Raw genomic sequence first — 18,103 nt, 5'->3', positions numbered from 1 at the left:
TAGCCCCTCGAAGAACATGGAATTGCGTGTATAGTGTCCAGTGATCAAGAAAAAAATGATAGATGGATTTTTTACTGTGGGGCAACTGATACAATAACATATGATGCCACCGATCTCATTGAACTCCATAAACCTCACAAATCCCACATCCAGACTGCTAATGGAGAATTTACAGTTATTGAGGGAGCTGGGACTGTTAATATATCACCAACACTTCAATTGTCAAATTGTCCCTATATTCCTTCGATGTCTCACAAGTTATTGTCCATTAGTCATGTCACAAAGGAGTTGAATTGTACGTTACTAATGCAACCACAATTTTGTTTGTTGCAGGATATCCGAACCGGGGAGATAATTGGGTGTGGCACTGAACGCGATGGACTTTACTACGTGGATGAGATAGCTCAAAAAGGAACTGCCATGCTAACTCACGGGTCGACAGATCGGAAAGCTTGGCTTTGGCATCGACGTTTGGGTCATCCCACTATCGGTTACTTAAAACTATTATATCCTAGTATTATTCATAAGCATGACATGTACTGTGAAACTTGTTTTCTATCCAAAAGTCATCGAAACTCTTATCCTTTAAACAGTACTTGTGTTGAAACCTTATTTTCCTTGGTACATTCTGATGTGTGGAGTCCCGCACCAGTTATTGGGGGCAAGGTCTTCGATATTGTTTAGTTTTTATCGATGATTGCACTCGCATGACCTGGGTATATTTTATGAAACATAAATCTGAAGTTTTCTCACACTCTTACTCATTTTTACCACCTTATCCAAACTCAGTTTCAAAAAACCATTCAGATACTTCGGTCAGATAACGGGAGGGAATTCGTTAATTCTAGTATGAAGCAATTCTTCCATGAAAAAGGTCTTATACACCAAACCACTTGTGCCTATACTCCTGAACAAAACGATGTAACCAAAAGAAAAAACCGATCTCTCCTCGAAATGACCCGTTCTATGCTCATAGAATCACAAGTCCCAAACCATTTCTGGCCAGAAGCCATTGCCACCCCAGCTTACCTTTTAAACCGGCTGCCTGCAAGTATTCTCAAACACAAAACCCCTCTGCAACTCTTGTCCACCCTCACCAAGATACCTCCCCCCTTGACACTAGAACCCCGCGTTTCGGATGCTCTATTTTTGTCCATATCCCTAACCACGAAAGAACTAAATTATCCCCATGTGCTATTAAATGCGTTTTTGTAGGATATGGGGTAAATCAAAAGGGGTATAGGTGTTTTGATCCAAAGACAGAAATTCCTCACGGAGGAGAGCTGAGAAATTTTCGTCCTCTACTCTGTATAGGAGTGGACGAAATTTTCCACTTCATTAATTATATTTTTTGTTTCCTTTATTCTCCTATTTATATTAAGTTCATATTGGCCCTAGTCATGGATCTATGGAAGGTTTTGGATATGGGCTCACCCCAATTAACTTTTTACTAATTAAATTGAACCCACAATTTAATACAAGCTTATATTAGAATATTACGAGCAACCACTACAGAAGTAATATTGACCTCCCCATCCAAATCCGAAATTACAAGTAATCCGGGTTTCTGTTTTGTTTATTATTTATTTCCCGCGCTTAAGATATAAATGTCCATTAATTAATTAAAGTATACTATGGACTTAATTAATTAACATCTTATTAATTCCAAGAGTGGACTTAGCAAGAAATACTTATTTATTATTCATGGAATAATTAAATTCCAACTGGCCAGTTTCCGAATAATAAAAACCTTGTTCAAGCTCCTCTTGAGGACATTATCAAACGAGACTCACCTCGCTCACGATTCAACATAATAGTAATCTTAGCACCGCTAGATATTAATCACCACTACCCAATATATCAGGATTATTGGGTTGCGAAAAAACCGCACCTTTTGATAAGTCAAAGTAGTGCATAATCAATACCGTATGCTCAATGCTAACGTATGTAGATTAAGAAATAGTATTTTATCAAGACCTAGTCTTTCAGTGGATAGCATAAAGACACGTCTTGCTATTAGATCCATTTAGTGCTATACCACACCAACGTCATCTTATTTCAGAAAGGGTTAGAAATAATCGGTCTGACATTGCAACCTTTCAGGATAGGTAGTCTAAGACTATCTGGGTTATGAAATTCTTCTTTTTCTTTTGTAAAGCATTGCATAGAACCGACTGTGTTACCCTAAAGTGGACGACGCCCACAACCAGTCTACTAAGCAAAAGACTTAGACTTTGTTTGCTTCTTATACAATTAAATGTTTATAAAACATCTTATAAATGCACAAGTAAACACAATGTAATAATATACTGATCCTATTCGTGTGATACTGCTCTAATAATACTGAATCGGGTTAAAAGTGGATTGTAGAGTTTTCCGTATACAAGCAAGATTATATTCCCCCGAACTTGCTCGAAACATGCTTTTCAGTATACCAACCATAACAGAAGAAATACCACAGACATGAGAGGAAGCTATGAAACACAAAAATTGGAGGGAAGCAATGAAGAAAGATATTGATGCACTGATCCGGAACCACACTTGGGAGAAATGTGCTCTGCCAGAAGGAAAACGACCTGTAGGCTGTCGGTGGGTTATTACTATCAAGAGAAGACCTGATGGCTCAATAGAAAGGTACAAGACACGGCTTGTCGCGAAAGGCTACACCCAGACATATGAAGTTGACTATTCGGAGACCTCATCTCCAGTAGCCAAGATGGATACGGTTCGGGTATTGCTATCCATTGCTACTAATAGGGACTGGCCATTGCATCAGTTCGATGTAACAAATGCCTTCTTTCATGGAGAATTGAAGAAGGAAGATGAAGTTTATATGGAGTCACCTCCAGGCTTCGCAGCAATTTCAAGATAGGTGAAGGGTGTCGATTGAGAAAAACCTTGTATGGATTAAAGTAATCCCCAAGAGTGTGGTTTGGAAAGTTTTCTGGGGCAATGATTAGATATGGATATACACAGAGTAATTCAGACCTTACTCTATTTTTCAAGAAGCAAGGTGATAAGATCATGTGTCTAATCATATACGTTGATGATATGATCATTACAAGTGATGATATAGAAGAAATTGAGAACTTGAAGAAGAGTCTATTTCAGGAATTTGAGATGAAAGACTTGGGTGACCTCAAGTATTTTCTTGGAATTGAAGTACTAAGGTCAACTAAAGGAATTTTTCTGCGACAAAGAAAGTACATTTTGGATATTTTAGCAGAAACGGGTCTACTGGAATGTAAACCAGCAACCACTCCTATGGCAGTCAATCATGGATTGCAAATCAAAGAAGAAGCTGAGCTGACCGATCGTAGTCGATATCAGCGACTAGTCGGAAAACTTATATACCTTTCGCACACTAGGCCAGACATAGCCTATGAAGTGGGAATTGTTAGTCAGTTCATGCACAAGCCACAAACGGATCATATGGAGGCATCACTTAGGATTTGTCGGTATTTGAAAGGAACTCGGGGGCATGGAGTGTTGTTTTCCAAGAACGGACATCTTGAAATCCATGGGTACACAAATGCTGACTGGGCAGGAAATCCTAATGATAGGAAATCACAGCAGGCTATCTTACCTTTGTTGGGGGTAACTTGGTAACGTGGAAGAGCAAGAAACAGAAGGTGGTGGCTCTCTCAAGTGCCGAAGTAAAATTTCGTGGGATCAAGAGTGGGTTGACTGAGATATTATGGCTAAGAAGGTTGATGAAAGAGATCAATTTCTCACCTAGCAAGTGTCAGTTGTATTGTGATAACAAAGCAGCTATAAGTATCTCACAAAATCCAATCCAACATGATCGAACTAAGCATGTCTAGGTAGACAGACACTTCATCAAAGAAAACATTGAAAACGGTATTGTTGAACTTTCTTTTGTTCGTTCAGAAGATCAACTTACCGACATTTTGACTAAAGTAGTCGACTCAAGAAGTTTTGAAGGAGTACTTTCCAAATTGAGTATTGGAGACCTCACTACCCAATTTGAAGGGGAGTGTTGAGAAAAGGAGAAACATTGAAGAATATTTGAGTTCCAAGATTAGAATAATAAACATGCCTTGATTCCATGTTAGTCTTGTTCCAAGACAACATTTATTGTAGTAACTCAAGGGTCACCAACATCCCTATAAATACATGGGTGTTGGGTACCACTTCATCATGTCATGCAATACAATCAATAAGCTTTGCAATATTCTCTTCCTCTCAAATATGCCGACTGATCCATTTAACATAGATAACCCTATCTTCAATGCAAGCAGCGATAAAAGTTATCCAGTTCTTCCCATTATGCAAATTCAACTACCCATGACCTTTAAACTCCAGTTTTGCTCATTGTCAATCATGATCATCTGCGTAATGACAGATGTAAACCTTTATTTGACTATAGTTGATTGGGAATATATATATATATATATAAAGTGAGGTAAATCATATTAAATCTCAGATGATTACATGGGTGTATGATATTGAGGGTTGTTGTTTGGTTGTTAGGTGGGCCGGTGGTAATCTACAATGTTTCTCTTCTGTAAATAAGTTAATGGTTATGCTGATTTGCATTGATTTAGATTATGAAAGAACCGAGAGGCATAAGCTCAAGGCAGACAAATTCAAGTTGATTGAAGCTTGTTGTGTCAGATTTTGCTAATATATCTACTTCGATGTTGGACCTATGCTTTGATGTGTTTGGGATAGCCAAGGAGAAAAAAGATGCTAGGAAAATCCAAGGCAACTGAGAGCTTATTGATGCATTGCTTGAAAAGAGAAGGCTAGAGGATGGTGGCTACTTTTCTAGTGATGGTGAAGAGTCTCCGACCTACAAGAAGCGCAAGCAGATGGATAAACGGGATCACGACGATGAGTGGAAAACGGCTGTTTTGAAGTCCTACAAGCTTGGAAAGGCTCAAGCTGCTGCCAAGCTAAAGTAAAGCAGACGGAGCAGAGCAGAATTGATTTTCTGAAGAAGGCTCCTGAAACTTTTCTTGGCTTCTAAACCTCTTCTTCATATAATATTTATCAGTTTAATTGTCTGGTATCATCTTTCGGTAGTGTTGATTTGCAGTCCGAAATCCTCGTGCGGGTCGTTGCCTGTGAAAACATATACTCTCGTTGCTCAGTAGGTGAATCTGTGAGTGCGGGATCCAGATGAATATGCACCAAAATAGGATTCAATGAGGACATAAATGTCTTAAACAAAAACTAATGAGGTTATTTTCTACAAAACATATTTGTATTCAATATTTAAAGTAGCTCAATCAAACAAAAGTTAAGCTAAACTAAGATTTTTGACATAGCAACCAAACACCAGAACAAGATAGCTATCTATGACTCTATCATTAAAATTGGACTCCACCAACCCAATCATATCATATACTAACAGGGCAATCAACCGCACTCTTATAGTATGCTCATTTTGGTTGGGTAATGATTATGTACCACGCATAGTTTGCAAGAACTTGGTTGAGGATTTGAAGCATGAGTAATGTATAATAAGAGGAACTTGAAGAAGTAGCCATGGGAGAACATCAGAGATGATAGAGCAATAAGAAGTTTGGGTTTATAAACATGTTCAAAAGGTCAGATTGTACTATAATTGTCATTTTCTATTTCTCTTTGTAACCGCGCTAATATAACAACACGTTTGTTTTTGTTTATTCAAAGGTCAGATTGAAGTTATAAAAGAGCAAATTTAGTGGGCCATTCTCTCTTTATTTTATGCGATAACATGATTGATACAAGCAATTAATTTAATCAATAAGAAATCGGTTATTTTTTCTTTTTATTATTATTCCATAATCTATAGCACCACACAAATCCTTTCGTTTTAAATTCCAGTGACTGAATACTCACCCTAAAGGCCTAAGAAAAACCATAAAAACCTAAGAAGAGTTAGTTACCCTTATTACCATATATTTATTATAAATCAATTCATAGTCAACCTCCATTAATTCTTACTTGTAACGACTTTCATTTTAAATTCCAATTACTAAATAATTTATAATTGAAATCTATTATAGGGACTATAGGTGGGTCGAGTATGCTTTCCAGGTTAGTAAGAGCATCTATAGTGGTCGTCCATTAGTCCGCCCATAATTTGTAACTGAAATCTATTATAGGGAATTAGGGACCATAGATGGGTCAAGTATGTTTCCCAGGTTCGTAAGAGCATCCACAATAGTCATCCCACTAATCCGCCCTAGTGGGTGGACTAGTGGTCGCCATAAAGCATTTCTTAGTCCTGCTCTCCGTTATGCAGTGGTTTCAGACTAGTGTCTGCCCTATCAATTAATCTCATTTTTCATTTAATTTTTGATGTTATGTTTTTTTGTTTTCGCATATTATAAATTCAAAATTAAATATTAAATTAAATGCAAAACATACATTACATAATTTGAAAAAAGAAGTTACAACGGAAATAATTAAAAGAGGTACAATTTCAATTACCACTACGTGTCAAACTTATTCAACCATATCGAAGATGTAAAACTTTTAAGTGTTAAGTCTTAAATAAATAAACAAAATAAAAATGAAAAATGCATCGCACATCCTAGTCCGTGTGCTTGCAATGGGCGGACGACGCATCGGAGGAGCGACGGGCAACGCGTCGTCCGCGACCGAAATTTTGGTCCTCTCACTTGTCCGGACGATCGTTCGTCGACCTGCAATATAATGGTCGGACGATCACGGACGAGGACGAGTGAGAGGCCTCGTCTGGACGATCTTCACACCATTGTGGATGCTCTTACAATGTCTCTCAAGTCCCACCATAATTTGTAATTAATGACGTCAACATTTTTCAAACCAAAAGTCTATAAAAAAAACTTCACACCACATTGTTTAATCCAAATATATTTTTAAAAATGCCTAAATTAATGGCTCAAAACTCACTTTATATGATGATGATGAAAAATATGATGAATATTTCTATCTTTAACACCAAAAATATATTAATTAAAGAGAAGTTTGGGATTACTCGTAATTTGAGATTGGACGAGCAATCAATATTATCTTCTAGTAGTCCAAGATAATATCGTATTGGGCTAATATTAAATTAAGGACATTTTAATTTAATAACGCAAGTCCAATAAGTTGGCCCAAGTCCAACAACCATAAGTCTTTAACCTAGCCCACAACAACTCAATAAATACGAGACAAAAGAGAAACAAAATTCCAAATCTAGTGAGGCAAAAATCGGCGCCTCCTCTTCCGTGTGGTGGTCGATTTTTTTGCCCTCTAGATTTGTTAGATCCCAGTATTCTAATTTGATTTCTCCACACAATATATTAGAATACAGGTTTGGAAATAAGTCAGAAGATCTGCGGTACACAACACGTGTGGAAGTTGGTATACACTTCGATTCTTTGGAGAATCAATAGGTAATCTGAAATCTTAAATATGTAGTTGTTCATGATATTAGATTTATTGTTCTTTCACATTAATTGAATTAGTTCAAGCATGCAATGAATGTTCATAACAATAAATAAATCTATTCCACATAATCGACTAAATAGACCTTGCTTCCACTTATGAAACATACACTTAAGCTTTTTTAAGACATAATATCACCCAAAACATTTGTCAATGTACCTTACCGTTGTGGCCGATTTCCTTTAGAGTGAGGATTCGTCATAAAGATTGTCGCGCGAATGAATTGTATTTGGATAGAGGTAGACAAAATGACATTTTCTATAACTATTAAGGATAATTTGGGCAAAATTTATATAAACATATAATTATTTAATACTTTATCCGTCCTACAAAAGTATGCACTATTTCCTTTTTAGTCTATCCTACAAAAGTATGCATTATATTTAATTTAAATACTAAACTAAAGATATAATAATTAAATTTTTATTAGTAAAATAATTAATAATAATCATTATATAATCAACAATTTAAAAATTATTTTTAATAAATTAATAATTAAAAATATAATTATAATTGTAATAGTTATTTATTTATAGTCCCTCTGTCCCCAAAGAATATGCACTTTGGGTATGACACGACTTTTAATGCAAAATTGGTAAAGTAAGAGAGAAGTATGGAGAAAAAGTAATTAAAGTATTGTTAGTGGAGAATGAGTCTCACTTCATTAGATAGAGAAGACTTTTCAAAATTAAAAAATGCATATTCTTATGGGACAGATTAAAAAGGAAAGAGTACATATTATTGTGGGACGGAGGAAGTATTATAATTGAATCTAATTCATAATTTTAAATTTTATTAAGAATTGGTTATTAATTAATAATAAAAGAGTAAAATTAATATTTGATATTACCTTAATCGTAATTTAATAAATTAGTAGTTATTAGTATAATAATTAAATATAATTATAAGTATATTAATAATTAAGTATGATTCATTACTTTAAATAGTATTAAGAAATAAAACATTTATATTACTACTCCCTTCATCTCACAATAAGAGTCACATTTCAATTTTTACCATATATAATAAGTTTGTCTCACATTCCACTAACTCACTTAACTCACATTTATTATAAAATCAATGCAAAAAAATAAACCTCATACTCTACTACCTTTTTCAATCCTTCTTTATTTTTCTTAAAACTCGTGCCCAAAACAAGAGTGACTCATATTGTGGAATGGTGGAAGTAATTTATAACATCATGATCATAATAATAATCGTGTTAATAATTATACCCCATTATATACTTTATGTAAAAATGATATGGAAAAAATAATATTATGTAGAAAATCTGGGAAAAAGAATCCTGAATAATTATAGAACCAGTACATTTTTTGGTTTCCAAAATTCTGATTTTTTTTTTCAGAATTGATTAAAAACTAAAACAAACACTAATTCTAAAAGTTAAAGAAATGAAATTACTTTTTCGGGATAATCCTGAAAAACAAATATGCAAACTTATATCTCCACTATAAGTTTGAATCATAATTAGAATCAAACGCTGTAAATAAGGAATCACCCATATTTAGAGAAATCTCCACTTAGTTTGATTTCTTAGAAAAAGTAATAAATATAAAATACGAATATTATACAGAAAAAAAAAAGCATCAAATGAAAAGAAAAGAATCCCAAATAACATGCGTTTTGTTCAGTATCCCATGAAAATCAGTGTGGGTTTGCCAATTCCGGTAACAATAAACCAAATGATTTCTTGAATATTCTCAACTTCGGCTCCGGCCACCGTCTCCTTCCACTCCACAGAGTCATTGCCCACCGTTTCTACCGTTAATTGTTCGATTAGAGTCCACCTCCAAATCAAAAATCAAAGTAAGTCCTAATTTCAATTTTATAAATTCATAGCACGCAATAACAGTAGCTCAACTTGAACCTTTGAGCAGCATTTCATTGAGTTTGTTTTCCAGTTTTCGTTGTAAATTTATAATTCAAGGTTCAGTTTTTCATTTTCAAGTACTCTGAAATTAAATATGCATTCATCGATAGAAACACAAAGCTCTACTGTTGAGAATCAGAATGATAACGGAAATTGAGATTGGTTATGTTGCAAAAATGCTACTGTAAATGACATTTGCAATTCAGTTGGTGATTGCATTAGGAGATTGGCTGAATAAATCATGAAGTTTTGCATGCACTATTGTGCACTATTGTTTCATATTGTGCTTCTCCAATCAATATAGGTAAAATCATATGGATCAATGAAGCCGCATTTATTAAATGCTAGATTCAGTATAACTGTTAAATCGATTCTACGGTGGCATACAGACAGTGATTTATATTAGCTGTCAATGATACTTTCGATAGATCATGTATTTATTAGTTCAGCACCATACAGTGATTTGTATATCATTGACAGATTGAAAATTTTAGTACACGGAAGATACGTTTTTGCCTGGTCTCTCTTAAACAAGGATATGTTCATTGTGCTTTGTTGGCGTGACTTCGAATCCTGCCTTTGTTTTCCTCTTCTTCTTAAATTATTGGGAGTTTTTTTCATCATTGTGAAAGATGCTGCAGTATCTGAATATAAAAGAAATTTCACATCTTTCTTTTGATCTTTTCTCCTTGTGAGAAACAAAATACGATTATCTGATAAATGCTCAAGCATTGTCATGATCTTTCTTTCCATGTCCAGTACGGCTTCTCACTATATCTGGAAAAGCATTGCTTTGTCATTATATGAACTTATTTGGTAAGACTAGTTATTTTCAGTGATCGGCTAAATGAATTTTAATTCTAGTTTTATTTGTTGTGACAGAACGTGAAGCGCTCGAGTCTTTCTAGCTGACTAAACGGAGCAACTTGTGCATAGCAAAATTTTTTTGCATGCTATAAACCTTGCTGCTCTGCCCTGGAAGCTTTTGTTTTCTTCAGTTGTTGCAACAGTATGAAAGACACCTTTTGGGTGGAAGATTCCGATTTACAGTCACCTGTTTGCAAGAAAAGGAAGAGAAGAGTTGGGAAAAGGATAATCGATTTTATTGGATGGGGTTCTAGGCCTTTAATTGAATTTCTAGAAGCAATCGGTAAGGATACAAGCGAAAAGCACCCACGACAGGAGGTGGCAGCATTCATCAACAAGTACATAAATGATAATGGTCTTACTAGTGCAGAAAAGAAGAAAAAAGTCATTTGTGATGAGAAACTTTATGCTCTCTTTGGTAAGAAAACTATGTCGCGAATAAAAGTATTTGATATGCTGGAAGAGCATTTTGCCGAAAACCACGACTCAGATGATGAGTCTCTCAACAGCTCAGATGAAGATTATGCAGAAAAAAAATTGGTGGAATTTCAAAAGATTCCTATTAGTCAGAGGAAGAAGGTCCTTAAGACTCCTAAAAGCTGCTATGCTGCTGTTACTCCTGAAAATATCAAACTTATTTATTTAAAGAGAAGTGTAATTCAAGACCTTCTCAAGTTTCCTGAAAGCTTTGAATTTAAAATACTGGGGAGCTTTGTTAGGATGAAATCTGACCCTAATGACATTTATCAAAAGAATCGCTTCCAGCTTCAAAAAGTTACAGGTGATTAACTGTCTATGTACATTTTACTATTCTAAGCCATGTTAGTGGTGCCTATTTCTATTATTGCAACTTAGCTACTTTGCCCATAGGTACCTTGTAAGCAGTTGGACTTGTCAGATTCTCTTTTGAATATACCTGAATAAGGTTGCTTGGTTGAAGAATATTGGTAGTAACTCAAATCATATTGCTGTCAGCCTCTGTTGTTAGTGTTTGTTCCTTATCTTCCAAATGCGGAAGGAAAAATGTTGCGAAAAATAAAGTAAGATAGTAGAAGATAATTCGACTGGGAACATGTCCTACCTTATCCACGAGTTACACTTTGTATCTGAGTTCTGAACCAGCTATTTCACCACTTCAGAGTTTCTGTTAGAGAATGCTTGGGGCTTGTATAATTTTTATTCTAAATTTGACTTACCTACTTAAAAATGTGCGGAAGGTTTTGTTTTTTTTTAATTAGTGATTAGGAAATGTTGGGACTGTTTTTCCTGCGAAATTTGAAGTTGGCTTTCTGATTTATTTAGTTTGGTTGCTCCAAGATCTCAGTTGCTAATTTTATCAATACTTTTTTGGCAATCACTGTGTTACTATGCCTAGTCGACATTGGGAGAGTTCAATCTCTTTTCTCAAAGAATCTTATCCTTTCTGGTTGCATGCTCATGCCATCCAAGTTACTTGACTGGCCATCTCTTATGAAACAGCTGGAGTTTCAGATTGAAATATAAATTCTTTCAAGTTCCCTTGCATGTGGGGCATGTAACATTTCTGAGTAGATGTCACTTTTGAAGTGCTTGATTGGCCTACTTTTCTGATCTCCTTGTCATGTCATTCTCCATTTGCTTTCATGCATATATGGTTCATGTTGTGTTTATTATTGCCATTTGCTTAACTAACATTGTTATTTCACAGGTATAGAGAAGATTTCTGGCACTGGTGATGCTGATGTTGGAATCCACCTAAGAGTTTCAAACTTCTTTAAGGATGTCACCATTTCCATTCTCTCAGATGATAACTTTACTAAGGTAAGTTTCTCTAAACCCTGAACTGCTTAGAGATGGTGTAGGCTAGGTTGGATTACTGTTGTAGCACTGGTAAGATTATCAAAAAATCATATCATATGCTGTTATGGTATCCAAAGTTGGTTAACATGGAAATCGTGTTACTCTTCTCTGTTATATACTGAATGTTCTTAAACACCAAGCTTCCTCCACAAATAAGTACTTGGGTGTCTCACTCTCATGCTGGAAATTTTCTGCTGGATGCTGTAAGTTTACTTGTAATATATCTGTATATGTTACCCCCTTGTTATGTCTTGCTATGACAGCGATTTAGATATCATATAATCACTTAGTTTACTAATGTGAGTCCGTGTACTAACATGATTTGAACTCTCACTTGGATTTACTTTGTATTCAGCTTTTTGTCATTTGTGAATTACCTCATCCTTGTTTCTTAATTTCAGGAAGAAGTTGATGATATTTGTGACAGGATTAAAGCTGGCTCACTTAACAGGCTTACTGTTGTAAGAATTTTGACTAAAAACAAACTTTTGTTTGCTCATGAGCTATGACATTTTTATTTATGGGTACTGTTTCACTGTTTTGATTACAAGAAACTTTTTTCTTTAACCACAAATTCTGAAACTGGGGAGACTAAAAAGATAATTTGATCAGATTCCACTCCCAATAATTGGCATCTCATACTTTCCATCTTTTTCTTACCTATTATATGCCGAATATCAGAAGAACATTTGAGATTGATATGGGAAAATGTATGCAATAGCAGAAATTGGCTGCAATTATATTGTATACAATTGTTGAGTGTAAATGATTCTCTACGTTTATGTTTGGAACTACATAGATTTTATTTATAATAGTGATTATAATCAGAAATTCATTAGTCTGCCCCTTAGGATACTATCAGCTACATCTACCGCTGTTATAATTGTGAAGGAACTTTTTCTACTCAATTAAAGTCGCCATTCGCATTTACCTTGCTCAATGCTCTATCTGGAGACTGGAGCTAGCTACTTATTCTGTCATTGACTCTCTCTTTCTCCCTTTCTCTTCATGATTGGGTGAATAATAGTATGTTCTTATAGTTTCTAATTCTTACTTCACAATTTTTAAATAAATTTTACCTACATAACTGCAGGATGAGGTTCAATTGAAGGCCCAAGCACTTCATGTTGATATAACAAATAATGTAAGATCTGCTACTTTCCTTATTATTCCGTGTCTTAGCATTTTTACCATTGTCCATATTATTCAACTCACACTCAATTAGTATAAGTTCTACACTTCATAAGTTTTCTTTTATCTTTATGTATGTGTATGCCTGTGTTGTATTTATGCTGTGCCATTGTTAACTATAGAACTAAAAATGCAGTTTGTGGTAGATACTTGCGATTGGGAGTGCCTAATTTATGTTTGTTTGGAAATTGTTGATGACATACACTCACTAAAGATACTCTTTGTCCACTATTTTCCTTGTGGGGTCTTGCTGACCTGAATAATCTGTATCTTTCTACCTTTTATTTTAAACTATTTTGTTCACATACAAATTACAAACACACCGTTTAGGAACCATTTTCCTGACCCACATGGAAGTCCATGGACATCGATTTTAGAGAAGGTCATGGTGAAAATTATATTTAGTTCGTATGCTTCAATTTGATGGTTCCTTGTATATTGCTGCACCTTGATAGCATGAATCCATTCTTTGTGGTTTGAGTGGTTCAGGTGGGGTTCTCATATCAGAATCCAATTTTCTAAGTTAACTTCAATAGGATTTATTGTTATGAATAATGATACACATCAGAGTGAGGTTTAAAGATTATGAGTTAATCAGATTTCTCAAAATAAACATTTGAGCATCTAATATTTCAAACTGAGGAACAGGAACTTTCTGTATATTTTTAATATGTTTTAGTGTTTTACAAATTCACTACATATCGAAAGGTTAGGACATTATTGTGATATCATCCTCACATTACAATCTGCTAATGGTGCATATAATTCCTATCATACTACTTTTCTTACAGTTTGTAACTTAAGAAAGATACCTCTGTCTGATCCTTTTTTATTTGGTTCCAGTGGATTGCTAAAGAAATTTCTCTGTTGCAAATGCGTATTGAACATGCCAATGAGAAAGGATGGCAAAAAGAATATCCTTTGATCTACTTACTTCTTCATGTCCTAAAATGCTTTTCTGCACTCAATATCTTGGAAGTTTACCTTCTTGTTAAATTTGCATTTAGCAAATTTCTGCTTAGAACCTTGGTTGACAATAAATGTCTATTTTGTTGTATTATCAGTTTAAGGCAATCAATAATGATTAATGAAGGAGTTGAACTTCAAGTTTAGGAGAAGGGGTGATATTATTTTGTTTTCTAGTACTTTCTTTGTTCCCATATGGCATATATTATGTTCTTGTAACATGTCTAGCTGTGCGAATGGCCCTTAAAGTTTGGCTCTTATCTTGTAAGTAATGTTAAAATTGCTCCAGTGGATCATTTGTCTGTTGCTTTTTTTTGTGGTAGAACATATATATATTATCTTTTACGCAGTTTTTACTTTTTCCCCTTGGTGCAATTTTCACCTCAATAACTGTGGACTAATCTGAGATGCTATAACAATCCAGAACGTCTACTATGTTCAGTAACAAGGTTTCATATTTCTACTTGGGCAGTGCAGCTTTTTTGGAACTTGTTTTATAATATAGCATTTGCTGTTTTATTTATTCGTGTCTTCAATTCATTTGAAGGGCAGCATTGTTGCCTTAACCTCTAGAATTTACAAAGTTCGAGTACCTAGAAAGAAGGACATTGCTACAGAAACCATCTGAACAAGAAAAAATATTGTCAAAAATTCCTGAAGTGGTTGCTGAAGATTTAGAGCCCGAAGCTATGGTAAACGCTGCTTCCGAAAAAGCAGCTTTAAGTGCCTGCTCTCCAAAATCAGTTACTCCTATTAAGGAAAGTTCTGACGTCTCCAGTCCAGAGGCTGCAGGTGCATATCTGTAATTCTGCTCGATAGGTCTTATGAATTGTTACCTGGATTATCCAATTCTAAATTGCATGTTTCATGACGTGTAAACTTATTATACATAAAAGTCTTCTTCAGCAGAGCAGCATATGTAATCATTAAGCATGCCTATAAACACATACGATATCAGTAGTCATTAACTCTGTAGTCTCATGAACTCATTGAACTTTATGTTTTAAACCAATTTCTAGGGCCTGGAGAGATTGACACTCCACCTAAGGTTAATTTAAGTGATTCACGTACTCTCGAGGTTCAGAATGGAGGCATTAATTGGGTTGCCGACATCCCCCTCAAGGATCTCGAAGTTCAGAATGGAGGCTTTAATTGGGTAGCAGACATCCCTCACAAGGATCTCAAAGTTCCGAATGGAGGCATTGATTCAGCTGCAGACATCCCTCACAAGGATAAAAAAGGTAAAATTAATATTTATCACTTTCCAGACTAATTCTTTAATCTATAATGTTTTAGACATTCCAATAAAGAACTGAAGAATTAGAAGCGCTTCAACACTTGAGAATGCAACTTTCCAACTTCATGCTTGTGTAGGTCCAGTTGATATTCAAATTGGAACGATTAACACCTTTCGTTCAGTATTCACCAAAACTGAAGAGGCATAGGGACTTATAGCACCCAAAACACTTTCATTTCAAACATAAGTCCTCATTGGGCCAGTTTCCTAGTGTTCTAAGAGACAAGCACCATTATTCTGTCACCATGTATTAATGCTGTATAGACAATAGAAGAAGCTTTTCTTCGTTTGCCAGTATTATTTAATAGGATGGACCTAGTTAAAGCCAGTTCATAGGTGCTTTCAAATTCATCCTGCGATTTCTCACAAATGCTTGATATCGCTCCAGCAGTCATTTCCTTGCTGCTTTTCTTGATGCATATTGACAGTTTCCCATCATATCTGCTATTTTCCTACATGGAAACACTACTTTGGTGAATTACTGGAGTACTTAATTTGGGCAAAACACCATCCAAATAATAAAGTCCCTGGTTATATTCAGCAATCACAGTTTTGTTCTGCACTAATACCTACACATTCGTATGTGATCAATCAGTTTATATCATCAAACAAGGAGTGCTGGTTCCTAAAGTGAGCTATAACGACAGCAGTAACGAGATGCAGCACCCTCAGGGTCGGGAAGAGCCAGAACAACCACTTACTACAACTCCCATTCAGACCAATACTGCGACGCAGGTGATATGTTCTGGAGAAGAGAACCCTCAACCAGCAAGTTCAACTACGGTGATTGAATTAAGCGATGGCGACTCAGAAGATGATGCGCAAGAGGGTGCAGGCATATATTGTGAAAACCCAAAGGAACCTGTATGGCACTACACGGATCCCCAAGGGAGAACTCAAGGTCCTTTCTCACTCTCTTCATTGAAGCTTTGGAATGATGCTAATTACTTCCCATCAAGTTTCATGGTGTGGAAAAGTGGTCAGACCTCTGATGATGGAGTTCTGTTAGTTGATGTTCTTCATCGGACGTACCCATACTGCTGTAGTCTGTAGAGCCAAAAAAATTTCCAAAAGAAAATGAAAAATGGAAAGAAAAAACAAATGTTTTAGGGCTGCCAGTTTCTGTTACTTTTTCTCAATAAAATTTGTTCTTGTTAATGACAAGATAGGTAGCCGGGAGGCTGAACTCACATTTGATTTGAATTAAACATTTTTCTTTATTACTATCTCCTAATATTAATGTGAGTGTATTTTTATTTTTGGATGCTACTCCCTTGGTTCGCGAACAGAAGTTCCATTACTTTCCAGCATAGATTTTAAGAAATGTTAAGAAAAGTGAAGGGAAGAAAGGTAGTTGAATATGGTCTCATTTGGGGGTGTGATCAATTGCTAACTCACTCTCTACTTGCTAACTATAACTAATTTAAGATCATAGGATTTTAGAAATCTAGTGGTCTAAAATTTGCCACGTGTAATTTTCATTTTTATTAATTAAATTGAAATAGATAAAAAAAACTACCAAATTATGGTTTTGGATGAGTCAACACAATGCTTTGAAAATATCAACACAATGCTTTGAGAATGTCAACACATTGCTTTTATCAACACATTGCTTTAAGAATGACATTCTATATGTATTATATTGATATATTTTATATACTATTTTGACACTTGTTGTTGTATGAAAAATTTGAAAAAAATTTCAAAAAATTTCCATTTTTTCATACAACAATAAATGCAAGTGAGATCTCGTTAGAATCCTTATGAAATTATCTTTAATTTGATATATGTTGTATGAAAAAATAATTTAAATCGAGAAAGTTATATGCGTTTTAAAGTTATGTAATATTTTTCAAAAGTTAGTTACAGCTAATTTATTGTAAATTGACTTTAATACTCTTATTGACGTTTTATGTTGATTGTATTGATATTTCGAGACTGATGATCTAGACCATTAATTTAAATATCTTAGGGCTATTATTTAATTGTAGTTAACAATTAAGTATTGAGTTAGCAATATAACACTCTCCGTCCCATTTGTATATACTCCTTCCCTCCCAAGTTACTCGAGTCATTTCTCTTTTTGGCTAAAAATAAAACATCTAATCACATTCATTTTATTCTTTCTTTTACTTTACCCATTTACTTTATTTAACTCACTAAACACATCTTTCTTAAATCTCGTGCCGAAAAGAAACGCCCCAAGTAACGTGGGATCGAGGGAGTATTAGTTTTAAATGATACTTCATATGTGTGTCCCACTATAATGAGGCGTTTCTATTCAGCTGTTGTTTTATGAAAATAATACTCCCTTCGTCCTGAAAGTTTGTCCCATTTTTTCATTTCTGTCCGTCCCATAAAATTTGTTTCATTTTACTTTTTACCATATTTGGTAGTGGACTCTATATTTCACTAACTCATTCCTACTCACATTTTATTATAAAACTAATATATAAAATTACGACACATTCCACTAACTTTTTTTAATTCACTTTTCATTACATTTCTTAAAATCCGTGTCGGGTCAAAGAGGGACAATGTTTCGTAGACAGATGGAGCAATAAGGCCATCCACAATGTGGCGGACGATAGCGCGCCGGATGCATCAGGCGCGCTATCATCCGC

General features: G+C 34.9%; 1 protein-coding gene across 3 annotated transcripts; it reads left to right on the top strand.

Moving 5' to 3' along the window:
• Window positions 1-7,166: 7,166 nt before the first annotated feature.
• On the top strand, window positions 7,167-16,748 carry LOC121775792 (uncharacterized protein At5g08430-like). Of its 3 annotated transcripts, none has more exons than XM_042172848.1 (10): window positions 7,167-7,376; window positions 9,190-9,255; window positions 10,202-10,967; window positions 11,874-11,986; window positions 12,427-12,486; window positions 13,119-13,169; window positions 14,060-14,130; window positions 14,763-14,974; window positions 15,202-15,423; window positions 16,075-16,748. In XM_042172848.1, exons 3-10 carry the CDS (start codon window positions 10,331-10,333, stop codon window positions 16,530-16,532), a joined length of 1,824 nt encoding a protein of 607 aa, XP_042028782.1. In that variant the 5' UTR covers window positions 7,167-7,376; window positions 9,190-9,255; window positions 10,202-10,330; the 3' UTR covers window positions 16,533-16,748. The 3 variants fall into 3 exon arrangements, with proteins under 3 accessions (XP_042028782.1, XP_042028781.1, XP_042028780.1); XM_042172847.1 differs by having other exon boundaries at window positions 9,081-9,255; XM_042172846.1 differs by lacking the exon at window positions 9,190-9,255.
• Window positions 16,749-18,103: the final 1,355 nt, after the last annotated feature.

Source organism: Salvia splendens, chromosome 18 (assembly GCF_004379255.2).
Source record: "Salvia splendens isolate huo1 chromosome 18, SspV2, whole genome shotgun sequence".
In the NCBI taxonomy this organism is placed as follows: Eukaryota; Viridiplantae; Streptophyta; class Magnoliopsida; order Lamiales; family Lamiaceae; genus Salvia; species Salvia splendens.
Note: the sequence above shows the minus strand (reverse complement) of the source record. Positions and strands in the feature narration are given on the sequence as shown.

Excerpts from the sequence above, each read along its gene's own strand:
- LOC121775792 (XM_042172846.1), top strand. The coding sequence starts at position 10,331 with ATGAAAGACACCTTTTGGGTGGAAGATTCCGATTTACAGTCACCTGTT. Across the intron at positions 11,987-12,426 it reads CAGATGATAACTTTACTAAG|GAAGAAGTTGATGATATTTG; the intron begins GTAAGTTTCTCT and ends TCTTAATTTCAG. Across the intron at positions 12,487-13,118 it reads CACTTAACAGGCTTACTGTT|GATGAGGTTCAATTGAAGGC; the intron begins GTAAGAATTTTG and ends ACATAACTGCAG.